Genomic DNA, 23,099 nt, shown 5'->3' with positions numbered 1-23,099 from the left:
AGCATCAGTGGGGCAGAGAGAGAGAGAGAGAGCAAGAGATTTAACCCTCAGATGGAAGTCTAACCTTTAGCTAGATAAGTTTTTTTTTCCCAAGCTATCACTGCATTTGTGAATTTTCTTATTTACCTTGGTGCTGACTGAAGGCTGGTCCCCACAAGTCAGCTTTATATGGCAGCCAAACAGGGACAGATACAGGATTTTGTAAGAAATAATTGACAGAGGTGTGTATGTAAGATCGTCAAGAAAGTAATTAAATTGAAGTAAAAAAGGCTACCATCAGAAAAACATGTGCTTGTTCCCTTTTTCTTAGGTTAGCAGCAGGAACTGTGATTGTTTATTTTCCCCTCAGATAGAAAAGTGTAGCAAGCTTCAGATAAGAATTTTTTCTAAGTCCTGCTACTTTGAGGTTTTCTCTTTCTGGAGCAAACCTGGGAGCTGGCTTCCCATGGTCTGCATTACTTAATGGCTCATTCTGATGAGAGTTTAGAAGACCAAAAAGTTAAAAGAAACAGACAGTGGAGACCCAGCTTACCAAGGTTCAGAGATCAAGGACTCCAACTTAAATTGGGCTAAAGGCCATATAGCTGGGCAGTGGTGGCACATGCCTTTAACCCCAGCACTATGGTGGCAGAGACAGGCGGATCTCTGTGAATTTGAGGCCAGCCTGGTCTATAAGAGCTAGTTCTAGGACAGGCTCCAACCAAAGCTACAAAGAAACTGTCTCAAAAACCAAAAGGGGGGGGGGCGCTAAATGCCATTTGTGTGCTATCTTGACCACTCTCTCTGCAAAATGCATTCTGCCAAGGTCATAAAAACTTTAATGAAGATGTATACAGGAGTACAGGAGTAATTATTTTGGTAGAAGAAATAGAAATTTCAAGACAAAATAGTAGTCAAATTGTGATGTGGTTACTACTTTTGTTCTGATCTAGGTCTACATTGGTGAGGGAGTGTCAGCTTAACTTTACAGGCAAGGCAATGTTAAAAAGCAGCCGTTAATTATCAGTGTCCTTAAAGGCACACTTGACACTACTACTGTACAACAGGAAAGCTGTGCAATTGTGATCCACAGGGGCTAGGCCTCATACTGAGCTGGCAGCAGAAACTGACTACAGTATCCACATAATGGAAGTTTTACAAGAATAGATGAATTGTGAGGACCTATGGTCTTTCACTATGGTTCCAGAGAGCTGCTGAGGCTATGCTATGTGACAGAGTTGATGTCCTTGCAATAAGGCTCCCCAAGGGTAATGTGTGAGGATATGAAATGAAGATCCTAGGGTACTGGAGCTGCCAGAACTATGAGATGTGCACTGAAGCTGCAGTCATGGAGTGAAACTATCTCAAGGGCATTGTGTGCTCCAGGTGTGGACTCCCACCTTTGGAGTCCACATAATTAATTCTATTGCAAGCTTCATTCACTCAATAGTGTTAGATGGAGCCGACAACATGGCTACTGTTACACTTTAACGACTATAAATGAGGGTGTTAGCCCCGGTTCTATAGCAATCCAGGTTTCAAGGAAAAAGTTTCTTTTTTTTTTTTTTTCCAAAGGCCCATGAAAGACAAATGGTAGCAAGAGTTTGGAGGTTGCTGTTACCAATACCCTTATATTACCAGTCAGATACCAGAAGCACTCATGGCTCATGATGCACCACTGTGTGGCACCACAATCATCCTGCTGGTCAAGCTAAGCTCACTGTAAACACTCACCATAACACATGAAGAAGTCTTTGAAAGGAGAGATTAACTCCAACCCCAGAAGCAAATGCAAGCCCTGGTAGGAAGTCTTCCCTCATTTCCTGATAGGCTCTTGTGCTAAGCGGTGGCGCACGGCTTTAATCCCAGCACTTGGGAGGCAGAGGCAGGCGGATCTCTGTGAGTTCGAGACCAGACTGGTCTCCAAGAGCTAGTTCCAGGACAGGCTCCAAAACCACAGAGAAACCCTGTCTCGAAAAACAAAACAAAAAAAAAAAAAAAAAAAAAAGAAAAAGAAAAAAAGAAATAGTTAGGCTCATATCAGACATTCTTTCCAAAACATGAAATTCAACTATTTAGATGTTTTATTTTTATTTGTGCTCTACCTTTCTACCTACAAACAAAACCAAAAAACAAACAAACAAAAACCCTTACATTAACCGGCCTTGCCTTTGACTAATTTTACTACACCCGTTCTTAAGAAAAAATAAATAAAATGGAAATGGCTAGCTCAAAGTGAAAATTTGTATTTTACAGACGTCAATTTTCCATGTTGCTAAGTGACTACCTATGGTTTTCACTCATGCTGTATAGGTTGTTCAATAGTGTTGCATCACCTGAGGAAAAGCTTACTCTACTTAACGTAAAATCAATTACTACTGACTTCTTGCTGCATTTGGTTTTTCTGTCACGACAGCTTTACTGGTTAAGTTCAGATAACCTGATGTGGGAGGTGATGTACGCTGGGAATGTTTTATTGCCATTGGTTAATAAAGAAGCTGCTTTTGGTCAATGGCTTAACAGAGTAAAGCCAGGCTGGAAGGGACATATAGAGTAGGTGGAGTGAGGGAGAAGCCATGTAGCTGTTGTGGGAGAAAGAGGCTGGACAGAACCTTACCGGTAGATCACAACCACTGGCAATACAGAGATTAATAGAAATAGGTTAATTTAAGATATAAGAGCTAGCTAGCAATATGCTTAGGTGATTGGCCAAGCAGTGTTTTAATACAGTTTCTGTGTGGTATTTCAGGTCTGGGTAGCCAGGAACAAATGAGCAGCCTCTGCCTACATTCTCCCAAGACCATGTTTGCTCTTGTAAGATATACAACAGTGACCTTATTTTGATTATGAAATTTTTAAATCACATTTGGTATTAAACTATTAACTTAGAGTTCGAGAAAGTCATTTAATCTATTTACTAGATTTCCCTCACATACAAAATAGAAGTGTTATATGATTGCATTGAGAAGATTTAAAAGGAAAGCTTAAAACTATTTGGTAAGTAAAACATTTAACAATGTTAAATTAAGCTCACCAATTAAGATTTATTACCCAAAGAACTTTAGAAAGACAAAACTCTACAATCAACACCCATGCATGTTCACTTATGACACCTAAGAGAAGGCACAAGACATCTGGTATTCTGTGAATTCACAAGTGCTTATGAGCATACTAGTAAAAGCTGAAAATCATAGTCTAATTCGAACAATTTAAATTCAATTTAACACTTAAATCAATTAAATGTTAAATAAAATTTAAACTTTTCCAAGAAACATTTTTCAACTCTAAAGCTGAATGACTCAGAGTTACAATTTCAGTGGAACAAGAAAAAATTCACAAACAGAACGTGACTACAAATCGTTCAGAATATAATTAGTAGCCATCACAGATCAGTAGTAAGCATACAGATGCAGAGGAAGGTACTCGTTCTTTGCAATTTAAAAGTATATTAGGAAAAAAATGTGGTTCATAACTATATATAACTATTTCTGCAAAAACTAACCCATGTTCTTGTATTCAGTTATATGTCTAAACTCTGCAACAATGGTCTTGCTGAACTAAACTTTCTGTGAAGCAAAAACAGCAAAAAAGCTTGCAATAGAATATTGCTTCCAGGCCTACCAGCTGCTCCTTTGACTTTTGCGGATAATGTCTCTTGAAACTGGAAAAGTGCCAACCCATGCAAACTAGGCAGGTCTTCACATGCTAGTGCTTCCAACAGCAACTGAAGACTGAAGATAGTAGAGTGGTGTGAAGGCAGGGGTATCCTGCTGGAGGAGCACACATTCACCATCAAGAAGTGCTTTCATAGTTTCCATGAAAGAGATGACTTCCTACTGAAGCCAGGTAAGGTATGCATTCCCAAGAAACAGATGCAACAGGCCAGTGTAAGAAGATCAGCAGAACGACTTAGAGCATTCCACAGAAAGAAGTTACAGAACTTGGAGAGAGACAGAGAGAGAGAGAGAGAGAGAGAGAGAGAGAGAGAGAGAGAGAGAGAGAGAGAGAGAGAGAGAGAGAGAGAGAGACTTAGAACAGACTGAAGGCTCATGAGAAAAGCAGTCTCTTTACTTGTTTGCACCAAAACTTGCAACATCTATTTAGCTCTTTATACTATACTCTTTGGTAAATAATAAGAACTAAAATATACTTATATATCATCTGAAAAATGATACACACTTAATAACTATCAGATTGTCACAGCTCAAAGACACCTGAACAGTAGTGAATACCTTACCAAGATGGGTGCTCTTTATAGCTAAACTTTTCTTCATACTTTCTAAAAGCCATCTAGAAAAACACAAGCATCCTTACTGTCATATACCTTCCCCACTAGTTAAGGCTTATATTACTAACTTACATTTTAGAAGACAAAAAGGAGGCAGGGACAGAGGGGAAAAACAGTGAAGTTAAATAATTGATTAGAAGGAAAATAACAGTAATAAGAAAGTCTAATTTGGAATCCTGGAAAGATCAGTTAATTCTTTAAAATAAAGAATATATATGTGTGTGTGTGTGTGTGTATATATATATATACACACTGTTAATAAGCAATCCTTAATGTGTTTTGGATTATATTTTAGTGTTAATGCCCGTTCAAATTATTTTAAGTACTAACAGATTGAAACAAATTATGTAATTCTTTATATGTTCAGAAAAATCAATTCTAACATAAACAAAGGTTTGTCTGTGACTTTTAAAGGAAAATCATGCGCTAGGCATAGTGGTACTCATAGTACCAGGAGACTGAGGGAGGAGAATCACTGTGTTTTCTTCCGCATGACAAGAGTTCAAGGCCAGTTAGGACCACATAGCAAGACCCTGACTCAAATACACATGAATACAAAGAAAAAAAAGCAGCTTGGATTGTTCTATTTAATCTATATGATAAAGGAACTGGATCAGACAATATGCTTCTGTCAATTCTAATGTTAATGATGTTTTATGACTTTGCTTAATCTATTTTCTTTCTTTCTTTCTTTCTTTCTTTTTTTTTTGCTAAACTAGACTTAATGCTAGCCTATTTTTCCTAACGGCAACATGTTTTCAAATTGAATCACATATTCAGAAATATTAAAATTTAAACCTACCTCTGGCTAGCAACTGAAAACAATATTTTTTCTAAAAAAAATAAATAGACATTATCTACTTTTCAGCAAGGTCACTAACAATATGGAAAAATTAATTAAAAATTGTACTGTGTAAAGAAACCTTAAGTAACTGAAAACACTCCAGAGCAGAATCAGTTTAGTCATTTTAATCTGTTAGAAGCATTACAGCTGTCTATTATTGATCAGTTGCTATCATGTAATAAACATACTTCCCCTCTGTAGACACATAATTGCTAACTCTTCAAAAACTTATACATAATTCACATACAGCTCCAAGAAAGTTTCATTTATAATGGTAAACACTGATTTATTAAATAATAAAGTAGAAGCCCATGCTTTTTAGTCAGCATTAAATTTCTCACAGAGAAATCAAGAAAAAAGTCCTATCATAGATAGTTATTAATAGTTGTGAAACCGTCTAACTCCAATTTCATCAAAGCAGTGAAACGGAAGCTGAATGCAAAGCAGGCAACGCCTGTGCTTTGGCCTTTCTTCGAGTCAGTGCTTCCTGTCTTTTCTGTTGGATTTCTTCAGGAGAATACTTTCTATTCCTCTCCTCTTTACCTAAAAAGTAAACAAAGCATAGGGATTAATCTTATAACCTGTAAGTTATCCTGAATATGATTTAACTTTTGCTTTTATATTGCACTGGTTTGATCATTAAGTAACACCAAACCATTATACATACGAGCACATGTACACACATAATAAATATGATGTGCTAGGTCAAGAGGATGCCAAGCCTCTACCAATATCCACATTCAAGTATGATACAAACTAATTTTTGAAAACTCAACAAATAATTCATGAGAACAATGACATCTTACCCATGACTATATAAATTTCTTTTACTACCAACTTTTAAATTATATAAACATTGATACCGAGTAAAAACATTATGAATTGAACCGTCTATCAATCCTTCAAATATAGCTGAGAGTGATGAGTCCTGTTTGCAATGACAACACTCTGGGAGATGGAAGGAGATCCAGTGAACACTGCCTGCAATATGTACTTACTGCAAGGTCATTTTCTGCTACCTAAGACAGTCTTGGAGAAAAAGGGGAAGGGAAGGCAAGGAAAAAGAAGGAGACTCCAAAGACCTATGAAGGAAAGCTGGATACTAACAGTTACTTTTTTCCTTAAAAGAGTGACAAAGTTTATATTTACTCTACCAGAAAAGGATTTGAGTGACAGAATGAAACTTCTCATGTCCAGTTGTGTGGGAGGCGCGGAGGTCGACGCTCACTGATAAGCACTTGGAGAACCAGGAATGTTAAACACCCCGTTTCTTCGAAGAAAGGGATGTGCAGAAGGCTGGGATTTGACATGGAAATAGCCTGGAGTTTTGTACGCTGTTTGACTTGAGACCACACTGAATCCTCCCCCAGACTCTTAGCATGAGGTTGTCAATCTACAGAATATATCTTTATGGAAAGTGTCATATGTAATCTCTATATAGAACCCATATGTATTGATGATGTCACACTTTACAAAGAGTTTCTTCATAGTCACAACTTAACCATTACTTTGCACATGGGACTGAGTTAATTATTGCAAAGACCCCTAACACAAGCTATTTATAACTGTTTAAAATTTTATTTTCATTGGAGAATGTATCAGAAAATTGAAAAGTCTCTGTGTGTGTATGTGTGTAAGTTAAAGCTTTAGATTAGAAACTACTCTCATTGAAATGACATGTAATATCTAAGATCATAGCCCTAATATACATTTATGTAAATTTACTGATTAAACCCTAACTTTTTAGCAGAATCTGTATCATTATTAGAGAAGAAATATTTAGTTAGTGAAATCAGAACCATTTTACACAAATTTCTCTTGATCATGAAAGGAGACTCAAAATATATCTACTTTCTTTCTTGGTATAATCAGAAATTGGAAAGGACAAAGTATTTTTATTTCAAACCAACTATTACATTTACAGAAAAAGTGTAACTCGCCACTGGAATTAAAAGTATATGCAGTAGGGCTTTAATCCCTACTCGGTGGCGCACACTTTAATCCCAGCACTCAGGAGGCAGAGGCAGTTGGGTCTCTGTGAGTTCAAAGCCAGCCTGGTCTACAAGAGCTAGTTCCAGGACAGGTTCCACAGCTACAGAGAAACTCTGCTCAAAAAACCAAATAAATAACTGACTAAATAAATAAATAAAGTATATACAATAGATTCATTTTAGAAATCTCACTGAACTAGTTATATCTACTTTAAAACAAACTTACAATATGTACAACTATAATACACTGACAACAATTTTAACATTTCAAGGTACATTGGGCTGTAACATGGAAAAATACTCACTGTACCAAAATTTTCTACCTTTTTGGAAAAAATCTGGTGATAGCTGTCAAATTTCACAACATTCTCTTACATCGTATTTTTAGGAATTAACAAATACAAGTACACAAAGTTCAAAAGTTTATATAGAATTCCTACTGTGCTGTTTGTAATTGTAAAAAACCTAAGCTTTCATCAATAAAACAAATCTTACCCAATGTGAACAACCATATAATTTAACATACAGCACATAGGCACTAAAGAACTAAAGGAAACCTACAGGTACTAAAAGAAATGACAGTTATAATTTATTAAGGAAATGCAAAAATCAAGCATGTGTTATCCAATTCTGTCTATTTAAATAAAACAATAGATACAGAAACACACCTATTTATATGTATAAAAAATCATTCAAGACAAAAAGAATAAAGACTTGAAGACAAAGCTGAAGAATAATTTCTAAGAAAGTGTATTCCAACAGTAATTTTAAAAAACGACTGTGACATGTAATACCTCAGAGAAATAGACTAAACTGGACAGTTAGGGCTGTCTTTAAAAACAAACAAACAAAACAAAAGAAAAACAACAACAACAACAACAAGAGACCAAACCAAAGCACTTGTAGTCTAAGAGAGGGAAAAGACTGAAGGCATTAAAAGTAGAGCAGTGGTTGTGCACTTTTAATCCCAGCACTCAGGAGGCAGAGGGTGGATCTCTGTGAGTTTGAGGCCAGCCTGGACTACAAAGTGAGTTCCAGGACAGGCTCCAAAGTTACAAAGAAACCCATTTTGAAAAACAAATAAAAAACTCAAAACCAAAGCAAACTAGTAAAAAAAAGAAAGAAAAAAAGGAAAAAAGTAAGGCATAAAAGATCCCAAGTCTATGGAAGTAAATACTGAAAGCTGGCAGAAGTACAGGTCACATCTAACAAAAAACCTACCAGAACAGCAGACCTCTCAGAAAAAAACCTAAAACTAGGAGATAGCATGTCTGATATATTTCATATAAAAATTACCTACCAACCAATGGGCCAATGGCTACTTGTTTACTGATCTGTATTTTTGGCCCTTGAGTTTTCCAAAGGCTGAAACAAGCATCTCAAAAACAGATACAACAGGTACATGGCTCTTCGAGTACATTATGATAGACTCAATACATCTCACCCCATGGATAAACTCTCAATTTGAGGGTGTCCAGGCCGAAACTCCAGATGGGGTGCTCCTGACCTGTACTCTCTCCCGGGTGGGCAATTCTGGCTTGGTAACCGGGATAGAGGGTGGGATCTAAAACAAAAGGGGGAGATGTTGGGCCAAAATTATCTCAGGGCCTGTACCTCAAGGCCTCTAGGACAGAAAAAAGCCTAGACTTCAAGGCATATAAGGACAGAGAAAAGCTTGGCTCGAGTTTGAGTGAGGATGAGACAGCAAAAACTAGACAGACGCCCCTACAGCCAGAGGGAGGGTTTGGCTGCTTCTCACTGGCTGGAAGTACTCACAGTAATAAACTGAGTTCCTGCTTTGACTCGACTCACAGTAATAAACTGAGTTCCTGCTTTGACTCGACTCCCCATCACATCTGACTGTCCTGTATTGGTGAATCTGCTGAACGGGCGTCCTGTTGAATGGGCTGATAGCACTCACCTTTCCCTGGGAATAAGGAGGCTCAGGAAGCCTAGCACTAATTAACAGTTTCTCACATTGTGGTGACCCAGACTATAACATTATATTCATTGTTACTTTATAACTATAATTTTGCTACTGTAGTGAACTATAATGTAAAAATGTGTTTCCCAATGCTTTTAGGCGATCCCTATAAAAAGGCCTTTCTACCCACAAAGGAGCTGCAATCCACAGGTTGAGAACTACTGTACTAAAGGAATACTATGCACAGATGAAGAAAGATTAACAAGTACAAGAGCTATAGAAGTAATAAATTTTAGCTGGGCAGCGGTGGCGCACGCCTTTAATCCCAGCACTCGGAGGAGGCAGAGGCAGGTGGATCTCTGTGAGTTCAAGGCCAGCCTGGACTGCAAGAGCTAGTTCCAGGACAGGCTCCAAAACTACAGAGAAACCCTGTCTCGAAAAACAAAACAAAAAAAAAAACACAAAAACAAAAACCAAACAAACAAAAGATGTAAGAAATTTTAGAAATAACAAATTTTAATGGACGAGACAATAAAGAAACTAGTTTTAGGAAGAAATCAAGCAGCTGTAAACAGGTAAACCAGAAAATCTTTCAAGATGAAGAAGGAAATCATTCCATTTGTGAACAACCACACTAAATGTAAACAATCGTGATTCTCCAGTTAAAAGATTACTGAACAGAATATAAGTATTTGCTGGATCTCAGGAGGTGATAAACAGAGAATGAAATTACAAAAACAAAATGAATCTGAAAGCCCAGACCACAAAGTCAGGTTTCAAGCCAAACTGAAAGGGTATAAAGCAATTCACTGAGTTTTAAAGGAAGCAATCCAATATGATGAAGAGTGGGTGTGACAGTAATCCCAACACTCAAGAAGACTAAAATCAAAGCACTGAAATTCTCATGTCTGCCAGAGGCTACAAAGTGACAGCAACCCAAACCACAGAAAATCCTATGCCAAAATCCAAATTAAAACAAACCAACCAAACAAGAAAAACTTGGCCGCCATACAGATGGTTTGGTGGGTTAAAAGGTTACACTTCATGACCTTATTGTAAAACAAGACCCACTCAGTAAATAGAGATCTGAGAAGGTGATTGCCACCAAGACTGAGGGCCTTGAGTTTTATCACTAAACGTGGTAGAAAAGAGAACTGACTTCCAGACGCTGTCCTACTGACCTCCATACTTGTGCTGTGGCTTTTGTGCACCCATCTTACCTTTGTTAACAAGGTAAGCCATCCTAAGAAATATGATGGAGAGATCTAATCATGAGGAAGAATTTTAGTACCATAATATTCTATTTTTGTCAATAGACAGATCATTCAGGCAGAAAAACAAGTAATAAAACAACTCTCCAAGTTAACTATTCCACAAATCAAATGGATTTAAAGGATAAATACTGAATATTCAATTCAACCACTGCAGAAATTCTTCTAGCAAACCATTAAACTTTCTTGAAACACATGTTATGTCCGTAAGTCTTAATACATACATACACAGACATACACACACGAGGGGGAGAAAATAATTTCTTCTGTTCTCAGATCCATTGGAGGGTGAAAAGTGTGTCAGGAACTTAGAAATTTTTAGACTCAAGTAAAAATGAAAACACAACTTACTAGAAATTTTGAAAACAGCTAGGTCACTGCTAAGAGAGAGTTTTATAGCTAGGAGTTGCCTATATGTAAAAACACCAGAGATCGTAAGTAATTCAAAGCCAGTATTAACTTTGATATCAAAACGGGATAAGGATGTAACAATACATTTCCTTGGAGAACATAGCAAAATTCACTTAATAAAATACTTGCAAATCAAATTCAGTAACTTATTAATAGGATCGTGATCAATCTGATTTCATTCTGAGGATGTAGATATGATTCAGCCTACACAAATCAACAAACATAAAAATAAAATGAAGGATAAAAATCACATGATCATCTCAACAGATGTGGGGAAAGTTTTAGACAAAACTGCTTACTACTTCATGATAATAACCCTAAAGAATCTAGAACAGAAATATTATATCTCAACAAACTAAAGAATCTATTAGACAAACCTAGAGTCAATATTATACTGCTGGAAAATTGAAAGCATTTCCTTTAAAATTAGATATTTTGGTTGTGAGCCTAGCCTTTAACGGTTGAGTCATCAGAGGTATGATCTCCAAAATATACAAGGACTCAAGAAATTGGCCATCTTTAAAAGAACAAATAATCCAATAAAAAATGGGGTACAGACCTAATCAGAGAACTGCCAACAGTGGAATCTAAAATGGCTGAAAGACACTTAAGGAAATGCTCAACATCCTTAGTCATCAGAGAGATGCAAATCAAAACAACTCTGAGATTCCATCTTACACCTGTAAGAATGGCCAAGATCAAAATCACTGATGACAACTTATGTTGGAGAGGTTGTGGGTTAAAGGGAACACTCCTGCATTGCTGGTGGGAGTGAAAGCTGGTACAGCCCCTTTGGATATCAGTATGGTGATTTCTCAGAAAATTAGGAAACAACCTTCCTCAAGACGCAGCAATACCACTTTTGGGTATATATCTAAAGAATGCTCCATCCTGCCACAAGGACATGTGTTCAGCTATGTTCAGAGCAGCACTGTTTGTCATAGTCAGAACCTGGAAACAACCTAAATGCTCGATAGAAGAATGGATAAGGAAAATGTGGTACATTTACACAGTGGAGTATTACACAGCAGAGAAAAATGACAACACCTTGAATTTTACAAGAAAATTGATGGAGCTAGAAAACATCATTTTGAGTCAGGTAAACGAGACCCAGAAAGATAATTATCATATGTACTCACTCATTAAACATAAAGCTAAATAAATAAATAAATAAATAAATAAATAAATAAATAAAAACAGCCTACAAATCACAATCCCAAGAGAACCTAGACAACAATAAGGAATCTAAGAGAGAGAGATACATACATCTAATCTACATGGGAAGTAGATAAAGGCAAGATCTCCTGAGCAATTTGGGTGCATGGGGATCATGGGAGAGGGCTGAAGAGGAGGGAGGAGAGACTGGGGTGGGAAGCAGAGAAAAATGTAGAGCTCAATAAAATCAATTTTTTTTAAAAAAAAAATTAGATATGAAATAAAGTCTTCTCTCTCGGCTTATTTAATATAGCAGTGAATCTCTTAGTCATAGCAAAGACGGAACAAAAACAACAGACGTCACCAGATATTTCCACTTGTTAACCATATGACCACATACATAAAGGGCTGCAAAACTATCACTAGAAAATTCTTAGATCAGATAAACATTTTCAGTAACATAACAGTATAAAAAACTAACATATAAAAACTAGATTTTCATCTCAAACTCTCTAAGAAAACAATCAGCAAAAAATTTAAAAAAATAAAACTCCAGGAGTAAAATCACCAAGGAGGTGAAAGACCTACACAATGACAACACAGAACAATGACTGAGAAATTTAAAATACTAGAAGATGGATACCTTTCCAACGTTCATGCACTAGGAGAATTAACAATGAAAAATGGTCCTATTACCAAAATTGAGTCTACAAAGGAATCCCCATCCAAACTCAAATGACATACTTCACTTTAGGTGGGCACACACGCACACACACACAATCCCCAACAGTTAAAGTAATCCTCAACAAAATGAGTAATGCCAGAGATAACGTAATTTCAAATTCCATTAAAGTAACAATAACAAAATCAGCATGGTACTGTCTGTCACAAATGCAGACATGCAGATAAACGAAAAAGAGGACTCAGACCCAAGCAGCTACCTAGGGTCTATAAAAAAAAAAAAAAAAAGGTAATGGAAAATTAGGATATCCTTATGTAGTGCCTTCCATCCTTTATAAAAACCAATCAATAGGGATCAAAGATATTAACATAAGATCTGAACTTTTGAACTACTGGTAATCAGGTAAGAAGCTTCAAAATACAAGGATGGGCAAGAGTTTCTGGAAAGAATCACAACAGTTCAGGAAAAAAACAGAATTGGCAAGCAGGACTACATTGAATTATAAAGTGTTCGCATAACAGTATATACCAACCACAGTGAGATACAACTTAGATAATAGGGGAATATCATTGCCAGGTACTTACAACATGGGCTAATGTTCAAAAAATATAACAGATTCAACTAACGACAAAGAAAAACCCAGATAACCCAGAGAACAAATGGCAAATTAAATAAGAATCCCAAAACAAGTACAAGTCAACAAATTCATGTTAAAAAAAAAAAATCAACATCTTTAACCATGAAGGAAATGCAAATCAAAACTACTCTTGGATTTGATCTCACTGCAGTTAGAATGGTTACCAAGCCAGGGGAAAGACAACATATACTGGCAAACATGGGAAGATGGGAGGAACACTTATATTCTGTTGGTGGGGAAAAACCACATACATACATAGGTGTAATCACTAGGGCAGTCAGAAAAGGGTCCTCTTAAAGCTAAGATTAATTACACTATTGTTGGTATATTAATGAAGGAATCAAAATGAATATGCAATAGATACAGTTGCATACCCCTGATTATTATAGAAATAGGCATTCAAACTAGCCAAGTCATGTGACCTTATTTTCCATCAATGAATGACTAAAGAATGTAGCAAGCAACAAAGAAAAATGAAATGAAGGGTGACTATTTGGGATGAGAAGGAAGCCAGTAGGAAAAAGAGTAAACAGAGGTAGCAACTACAATAAAGTTATGTTATTACAAGTATGAAAATGTCATAATCAAACACCACTTTATATAAGCTGACGAAAAAAGTTTCATGACATATACCAAACTGCGCTTTTCTCAGATAAAATTACTCCAAATTATTATATAATATTCTATTTCTGATATTTTAGTATGTGAGACTGGTTAAGGGCTTTTCAGATTGTAGTTTTAGATTTTATTTGAAATGAGTCATTCACTGAAGGTTGCTTTATACATATAAATGTTTTATGTGGGTTAAAAAGCCTAGTTTGCTTTTTGAAGAACAGAATATAAGGGGGACATAGAGGACACTATAAGGTGGTAGCAATATTGTAAGGTGGACAGTGAAGATACAATTACTGAGGTGTGATTAAGGGAATTTATGAAGAAATAAGAACAATCAGAAAAAAAGATCAACTGTAATGATTTTAAAAAGGTTGCATCAGGTAACATTAATTTTGTCAAAGTGTCATGAATTTTGTATCAGATACTAATTATACCTGGTTAGGCAAAACAAGTAAACAGCATCGATAATTTTCAAGATAATACTTTTCAAAGAAAACTATTTTATACATACCTTTAGAACATGGTTTCAAAGATTCAGAATAATTTATGGAAGATTGGTGTTGATTAGCCTCAAGCAGTGAACTGACAGTTTCTTTTTTTCCTAAATCCTGCAAGATTTTGCTAACAGGTATACTTCCTGCTATACAATTTTGGTTTAATGGAGAAAGAAATTGAGGATTTTTTGTCTTAAATGTAAATTTTGAAACCCTCAATAATTTGTCATTCTGAGCTTGAGTTGCTGAGGTGATGTGGGATAGCTGATGAGTACTCAACTTCTTATTAGTAATTTCTGTGCTCACAGGACCCAAATTAACATTCAAAGTTGAACTTCCTGCAAGCATAAAATTTGAGCTATTCACCTGGACTGGTATATGTTGATTATCCCTTGAATTCTTAAAGCACACAGACACATTTGTTGCAGCATCCAAAATACTGGGATAAGCTCCACATGTGTCTCCTTTTTCTACCTCCAACGATTTATGTATCTCAGAGTTAGTTGTTACAGACGATGGTACCGAGGAACTGATAAGATTCCAATGTTGTTTAGATGCAGTAGAAATATTTCTAGGTCCCTGTTTGGAAGTGTTATTTATACTTTCTGACTGCTTGCTACCCTTGTTTTCTTGTTGAGTTAGTCTTTCAATGTCATCACATGCCTGATATAACAAATCATCATCTACATCATCCGCTTCCCAGGTAGTCTCAAACTCATGGCATGCTTCAATCATTTCACTGGCCACCAAAGGATCATTCCAGTCATCGAGGAAAGAACCGAACTTTGATCCATTAGTCTGATTTGTGTTTTGATCCATTCGTCTGTTTTCTTTGCCCAAGAATACAGAACCAAGGGGAGCAGTATCAATAGGTGCTTTCAAAGGCAGGTTAACACCAAGCCTATTGTTTCGTTCATTAAGATATCTTGAGTATGAACCAGAACTATCAGAAGCACACTTAACTGTACACTTACTGCGACTATCTTCTTTTACTATTGCAATATTAGAGACATCAACACAACCGTCATCTTTAATGTTACCCAAAGATTTCTCAAACCTCATTTTATTTCCAGTTAATGGTAACTTGCTTGATTCATCACTTGGATGTGATAAAAATCTGTATCTTCCAGAATTTCCTAGTTCTCTGTTACATGGCTTTGAAGGAAGGTCCAGGGTTACTTTCGAATCTCCCGACTTTCGACCTAGATTCATATTTGCTTTTGATGTGATTGTATCATTTTTAGCAGTAATGGTATACGCTGCATTTTGATTAGTACCTTGGGCAGTTGTCGAAGGAGGGGGTTGAAGCATTTCAGAATTTTCCATGAGGAAAGGTTCATTGCCTAGCAAGCTTTCCCAGTCATCCTCAAAATCATTAGTAGTCAGCCCATCAGGAAGTTTAGTAGAAGCTTCTGGCTTCTTAACACAGGGAGTCACACATGATTTTCGCAGTAAGGCAGTATCTACCTGAGGGGAAGGTGATATTGGAGTTCTGCTTGGCAGGTTTTCAGTGACCAGAGTTTCATTAGTAATAATTTCCTCTTCTATTGAACTGCTTTTCTTCACAAAGGTAGTTTTGCTATTGTTCAGAAAAGAATTCGTCACACCTTGGCTTAGCTGTCCACTACACATCTGAGTGGAACCATCAAAAATAGCATTCAGGGCTGCTTCAACATTTTGGTCAAAGGGTTTCTGACTGCTGTCTTGCTCCTTTGCCACAGACATTCTGGTGTTTCCTTCCATTTGCTTCTTCATTAGAGCACAATCGATTTCAGGAACTGTGTCATCTATTTCCATCTGTACAGAATCTTTACGGTGGTGTACATGTCCCGCTTCTGAAGCTGCCTGGATAAAATCATGATTCTTTCCGTCTTGCTCTTGAATCACATCAAGTTGCTCCATATTTTTATCAAACTGCTTAGCCAATTTCATGAGTTCTTTTTCTCGAGTTTTTGTTTTTAACCTATTAAAATATCATTGAAACATTTTAATTAAAAAACTGTCTAAGAATTATTCAATTATCATTTAGTATATTTTGGTATTTATATCTCAGAAAAACATGTCTTTAACTCTGGAATTTTACATATCAAATCAAAAAAGTTTACTAGTTTGGTTTATTCTAAAACCTATAATGCTAGTAAGTGGTGTGGGACTGTATTCTGTCAATTATGTTTTAAATAAACGCTGATTTGCCAGTAGCAAGGCAGGAAGTATAGGCAGGACAACCAGACAGGAAGTAGAGGCAGACCAGGAAGCTCATTCTCCTCCACAGTCCTGTCCCAACCAGAGAAGAAGGAAGAGGTGATTAATCCACTGAAAAAGGTACTGAGCCATGTGGCTAACATAGATAAAAATAATGGGCTAATATAAGTTATAAGAGTTAATAAGAAGCCTGGTAGTGTTGGTGCACGCCTTTAATCCCAGCACTCGGGAGGCAGAGGCAGGCAGACCTCTGTGAGTTTGAGACCAGTCTGGTCTAAGACTAAGAGCTAGTTCCAGGACAGGCTCCAAAGCCACAGGGAAACCCGTTCTCAGGGGGAGGGTGGGAGAGTCACTAAGAAGCCTGAGCTTATGGGCCAATCAGTTTATAACTAATGTAGACCTCTGTGTGATTTTCTTTGGGACTTACAAATGCGGGAACCAGGGAGGACAAAAACCTCAGTCAGCAAGTAAGGACATCTACCTCATTGAATTATAAGAAGATGAAGTCTGAACTCACTTTGTGCAGCGAATTTTCACTCTTGACTTTTCTTTTGCTACGCTAGGAGTACAAGGAATAGCAGTGTCACCAATCCACACACCCAGCATGGAATTTGTCACTGGTTTTTCATCCTTTGAAAGAGGGAAGAAAAAGAGCATAAGAGCACCACAAAGTAAGAAACTAACCCTTCTCCCCAAGAAAAAGGAAGGAGAGTGGAGACTAGAGGGGCAAGAGAAGAATGTGATACCAGTCACTTAACAAACTCAAGCAACGAGAAACTGGAGAAAGGTTGGAAACGTGATCCATTTATGCTTCCATGAGTAAAAACAGAAATATTCAAATTTTTATAAACATTCAAACCATATTTTTAAAAACTAAGGTTTGATATACATTACTTATCAAAAGCATTTTGATATCACATACATCTAAAGGGACATTTTATAAAAGGGAATAACATTTCAGTTGTTGTAAGATACTCATAAAATCAGAACAAACTATGTACAACTATCAGAAATGAAAATAAGAATATATCCAGAATTCTTTCTGTTGCAATGATTCTCCAATTTTTGTTTCTTATTCTCGCTAACTCTTTATCTAAGAACCAGGAGTTCCATCTTGACTTTAACTGAGCACAGACAGAGTAATGTCAGGACTAGATATTTCAGAGCAAGGTCAAGGCTAAATCTAAGAATGGGGAGAGAGACAACAAGACAAAACCAAAAAATTTAAAGTAGGAAGTGATCTTAGATTAGGATGTTTCTGCTGTATTTTTCTGTTCCTTAATTCCCAAAAAGCTACGGAATGATCATTATATTATAAACCAGCAGTTCTCCATCTGTGGACTATAACGTCTGGCAAACCTCTAGCTCCAAAAACATTTATAATTTTATGTTGGAGGTCACCACAACATGAGGAACTGTTTTAAGTGATGCAGCATTAAAAAGGTTGAAAGCCACAGTTATACTTGATCTTAAGGAGCACACCGTAAAAAGTTATATAAATGATGAAAACAAAGATATCACCTTAAACACCACTTAAGTTACCACTAAGAAAATGGAATGACTGTCTAATATGCAAACGTGTATCTTAAAAAATGAAATCTGAAACCATTAGGAGGGAACTAAGTGATTTGAAGATAACTAAGAAAACGGCAAACATTTGTAATTAGGAGGGTCTGACACTTGGAGATGAGTGAATAAACTAATCCCAGTGCAGTTTCCCATGACTCCAGCTACCATGGGGCACTGCTGCCATTTCTCCACAACAGCTGCTATTCCCAGCCCATCTCGTAAAGCCAACAGGATACTCAACATTATACACCACTAGTCAGGCTGGCCGGCCCAAAAGCGTTTTATTGTGCTTCTTTGATTTAGTTAATGAAGATTTACTGCTGACATACAGAGTAATTATATTATGGCATAGATGTACTTAAACCAAGTATTGGTACAATGAATCATACCAAGATAGTGGAAGACCTGATTTTCTGCAAGTTGTCCTCTGACCTTCACACATGTTGTGGGTATGCATGCACACACATGTACGTACACACCTACGAGAGCATGCGCGCGCGCGGGCGCACACACACACTTTAGAAAATATAGAAAGAAAATATTTAAGTAAGGAAAAGAAAGAAAAGAAACTCAGTTGATGTTCTCGGCCATGCTGCTTACTAACAACAACAGGACTAATACAAGGAATGACAGTTACTGGATTCCTTTGTGTTCCACGATTCACTAAAACTTCTATTTCATTTAAGCACCACAAAAATTAAAGTGAAGGAAAAAAAATCTTTGAAGATGGGTTTATTACAATAAATAAACGATAATTTATTTATAGCAGTCTATAGTTTATTATAAATTTTATATAACTTAATCCTAATAATCCACGGAAGACAGCACGGCAAGTAATAATTCTTTGTGGCTGAATGAACTGAGGTTATGAACATTTAACTACTCGGAAGAGGCTGTATGAGGTCTACACCTAAGCCCAGCGATTGCCCCAGTTTTAAAGCATTTCTTGGTGACTTTATAACTCAGTGGATATAAGTGAGAGCAACTGCAATGAGGAAAATCTGTACTATAGACAGTGGACAAGCACTAACAACCAAGACTCAAATTTACATTGCTTGTTATATTATACAACTGTTCAGAATACAATGCGGAAAATGCTGCATGGTGTTAAATATATTAAAGACAACAAAAGTAAAACGCTAATCACTAGTTACTACTCCAAGAGAATTAACGCGAAATATCGACTTGCACGTGCAGGTTCTACATCTGACCAATGACAGACGAAAAACAAGGGAGAGATACAGACATTTTGTTTTTCTTCCCTAACAGTACAGCATGACAACTAACTGTATTACTTAAGGAATAAATAAACTGGAGATGACTTAAAGTTTATGGGATGGGCTGGAGGCATAGCTCATGGAAGAGCACTTGCCTAGCAGAAGTGAGTCCCTGGGTTGGAGCTCCAGCACTACAAAAAAAAAATAAATAAAATAAATAAATACAGTACACGGGAGGATGTGTGCATGTTACCATGCAAAACCACACCATTATCTGTAAGGAGCTTCAGAATCTGCAAACTCGGGTATTCAGAATGGTCATGAAACCGTGCCTCATGGACATTAAGGGATGACAATACTATCCACTCCACAATTTGTCTCTTCTTTCAAGACACACATCCAGAAAGGAAAGCTAACAGCAACCTCTCTTGCTCTAAATACATTATTTCAAATGGGAAAGAGGACACAAGCAAGCAGCAAACAAATTTGGCTGTTTTATAAACCATGAAATGGCTGTCTTTACCTGAGGAGCAATGCGGTTGACAATATGTGAAATCTCATCCGTGTATGGAGTGGGAACCTGCTTTTTTTTTCTTCCTTTACCTAAAGAAACAGACATTTCTATAAATCTTAGGCCAAGAATTTTAAAATCTGTTGTTACCTTTTAGAAAATGATTGTAACCAGTGCAACTTACACTACAGTATATATAGTGACTCTGCACTAACATCACGTGCATATTAGAAAAATCACTCAAGAGTCTCAAGAACACAACAAAAAGTGCATTGTATCAAAGTTTCTGGTGTTATCTAACTAAAATGTTACAAATACCAATCCTTCACCAAACACATAACCACATAACAATCTTTGTTTTCCCTTTTCTTTAGAGACAGCCTTGGCTGTCCTGGAACTCGCTCTTGTAGACCAAGCTGACTTCGACCTCACAGAGATCCGCCTGTCTCTGCCTCCAAGTGCTGGGAGTCAAGGCAAGCGCCACCACCACCCAGCTTCCATATAACAACCGTATCAGATTACCTAACTGTTTGGTCATTGGAGAATTTTGATCCCAGAAGATATCGGTCTGTCCATCTGGATCATTAGGAGAACTGAAGGTATAGGATAAGAAATCCACTTTCACAACTCTTGTTGGTGTCTCATACTTTTCTGCACAAAAAGACAATTGTCCCGTTTTAAGCATGGCCAACGTCAAACAGCAGCACAAATTATTTTTATGCCCAATATAAAACTTCTCTTAAAAACAACTATTTTAAACACAATAGAAATGTTTCACTAAAATTGATACTTCATAAGTTTAACATTGTAGTTAGTATTTTTTTTTTAATTTCATAGGCCCAGGAATGATACCACCTGGTCACTGAGTTACTATCGCCAAGGCTTCTGTACTTTACGAACCTCTTTGCTGTTAGCAGATACACTGCCAACTATCCAAACAGAAACCCTAGTTAAACTCGTTTAAGCTCCTCCTATCAAGTCTGCCCAAATTTTATCCTCTAATTAACAACTCTAAAAAACATGAGTGATCTGTTTCTAGAGAAGTTCTGTTTAGAATCACTTAAATTTTTACAATTGCAGTGTTCTTTCTCGGATTTGTTTTGTCATAGCGGAGGCAAACAAGATAACAGAAGTTTTATTTTAAGAACGCACTCTAGGAAAGGTTCTTATTAGGTTAGGAATCTTAAAAAAAAAAATCTAACTCGAAAAGTGATCAGAAAGGAACGCTCCATTGGTTTGCTATTCTAACCGGATGTTATTCCTAGCAAGTTCCGGAAACAAACGATAGCTCTGAGGTGACCCTTTTTGAAAAGCAAAACAGTGCAAAAAAAGAAGGGAAAAAAAGAAAAGCTTAGCTGCCCAATCCCCCGGGGGTAGTTTAAGGCACAGGGTCCGCCCAGAACCAGAGTCAACTCGAAAACAGCCACCGCCGCCCGGATCAGGGGCTCCGCTCTGCAGCCTAAGCCTCCCGCCCTCTCCAAGGCCCCGGAGCTGCTCTCCCTGCCCTCTCCGCACCCCACCCACACCCCGGGCTCGGTTCCCCGGCCGCCCTCTCCTCACCCCCGGGGCTCCTCCGGTCGTCAGCCGCCGCCTGGAGCTGCTCCCGCCGCAAAGGCCGAGCTCCTGCCTTGCAGGACCGGGAGTCGCGGGCCGCCCTGGACCACCGGGACCCCGGCTCCACCGCCGGGCAGCAGTCATCGGCAGCCGCCCTGCGCGGCATGCTCCTCCGGCCAGGGCTGTCCGCAAGCTTCCTTCGCCGACTCATTCCGGCGGCACCCTCCTCCTGCCGCGTTCACACTTTGCAACCGAGGAACTGTGCAACGGCTCGGCACACCGCCTGAGCGCCAAAAGCCACCGCCATCTTTGCAAGTAAGGCGCGCAAAAGACGCTGCCGCTGATTGGCTGCGTCCGACTAGGGCGGGGTTGCTGAGCCTGACGCTGATTGGCTGCGTCCGTATGGCGGGCGGAGATACGGAGGCTGCCGCAGTGCTAGCGGCCAAGGCAGTTCCAGCTAGAAAGCTTTCCATGGAGGTCTATCTTCATCCTTACGCAGCATAGGAGGAATTGCAGAACTCTCCTCTGGACAAGTGGTTGTGGTGTAGCATGTGGGACAGTAATGCAGTGGCAGATTCCTGCTGAATTTACAACCTGTACTGGCTGCTTTTGGGTGTCAACTTGACACAAGTTAGAGTCATCAGAGGAAGGAGGAGGAAATGCCTCAATGAGATCCAGCTGTAAGGTCTTTTTTAGTGATCAGTGGGGGAGAGCCCGTCCCCTGGTGGGTGGTTTTATTCTGGGCTTTTGATCCTGCGTTCTCTAAGTGGAGTTGAGCAACCTCAGGGGATCAAATCAGTAAGCAGCTTCATTTCTTGGGCTCTGCATCAGCTCCTGCCTCCAGGATCCTGCCCTGTTTGAGTTCCTGTTCTGACTTCCTTCAGTGATGAACAGCACTGTTGAAGTGTAAGCCAAATAAACCCTTTCTACCCCAACTTGCTTTTGGTCATGGTGTTTCGTTGCAGCAATAGAAATAAGGCACAACTTAAATTGCATATTTCCAAGATTCAATTGATAATATGTTATTCGATAATTTGAGAAAATAGGTGATGTGGTTTAGGAGGAATACAAATGACTGTGCATAGATGTATGACTTGCATAGGAAAATCCAAAATGTGCGAAAACTTTCTAATTTAATTAACAGTTGTTGGAAACTGTACATGCAAAACAAAGCTGTCATCTAAGACTGTGTTTATTTTGAACCAAATAATCATGATGGCCAGGGAGCCTTGATTTAGGTTGCCCTGAAAAAAAAAAAAAAACATGTTTCTACATGAAAGCATTTACACAATCTTTAACAGTTCATAGACCAAAACACAAAGGAAGCATTTCTCGGACACTTTGCTGGGGACAGCAGGAGATAGGTGGGTTAGAGCAAAACAAGGTATTAATTCTTCCACGGGCTTTAGGCAAGGAGAGTTGATGATATCCTCCCCTTTCGGTTGATGGAAGTAAGTGGTCTGCTAATAATGCATGCCAGATGTTTTACCTGATAGTCAACAGGCTGTTAAGCCTGACAGAGAGCTGGACAATTAGTGACTAATTAGGACACTAAAAATAGGCATAAAGATTATTTGGTTATATCTGCAGCATTCCAGTTTTCCTCATCACATTAAGACAGTGTTTTATGTAGCCCAGTGCACGCACCCCCTTATACAATGCAGCATGGCCTTGAACTCCTGGTCTTCCTGCCTCATCCTTGCCAATACTAGTATCAACAGGTGCAGGCCCCTAATAGGTCAGACAGTCAACGTT

At 38.0% G+C, this 23,099-nt stretch overlaps 1 protein-coding gene across 2 annotated transcripts; it reads right to left on the bottom strand.

Annotated features, from left to right (window-relative positions):
- Positions 1-3,009: 3,009 nt before the first annotated feature.
- Positions 3,010-21,646, bottom strand: Etaa1 (ETAA1 activator of ATR kinase). 2 transcript variants are annotated; one of them, XM_057773101.1, is made up of 6 exons: positions 21,351-21,646; positions 20,313-20,441; positions 19,803-19,882; positions 17,011-17,123; positions 14,309-16,254; positions 3,010-5,654 (listed from the first exon to the last, which is right to left on the bottom strand). In XM_057773101.1, the coding sequence occupies exons 1-6, from the start codon at positions 21,553-21,555 to the stop codon at positions 5,524-5,526; spliced, it is 2,604 nt and encodes an 867-aa protein (XP_057629084.1). In that variant the 5' UTR covers positions 21,556-21,646; the 3' UTR covers positions 3,010-5,523. The 2 variants fall into 2 exon arrangements, with proteins under 2 accessions (XP_057629084.1, XP_057629085.1); XM_057773102.1 differs by having other exon boundaries at positions 14,658-16,254.
- Between the last annotated feature and the right edge of the window lie 1,453 nt (positions 21,647-23,099).

Source organism: Chionomys nivalis, chromosome 6 (assembly GCF_950005125.1).
Source record: "Chionomys nivalis chromosome 6, mChiNiv1.1, whole genome shotgun sequence".
Classification (NCBI taxonomy): Eukaryota; Metazoa; Chordata; class Mammalia; order Rodentia; family Cricetidae; genus Chionomys; species Chionomys nivalis.
Note: the sequence above shows the minus strand (reverse complement) of the source record. Positions and strands in the feature narration are given on the sequence as shown.

Bases quoted from the DNA above. Each gene is read 5' to 3' on its own strand.
- Etaa1 (XM_057773101.1), bottom strand. From the start codon at position 21,555: ATGAGTCGGCGAAGGAAGCTTGCGGACAGCCCTGGCCGGAGGAGCATG. The intron at 20,442-21,350 runs GTGAGGAGAGGG...CTTTTTGTGCAG, and splicing joins CGACCGGAGGAGCCCCGGGG to AAAAGTATGAGACACCAACA. The intron at 19,883-20,312 runs GTAATCTGATAC...CTGTTTCTTTAG, and splicing joins TCCAATGACCAAACAGTTAG to GTAAAGGAAGAAAAAAAAAG.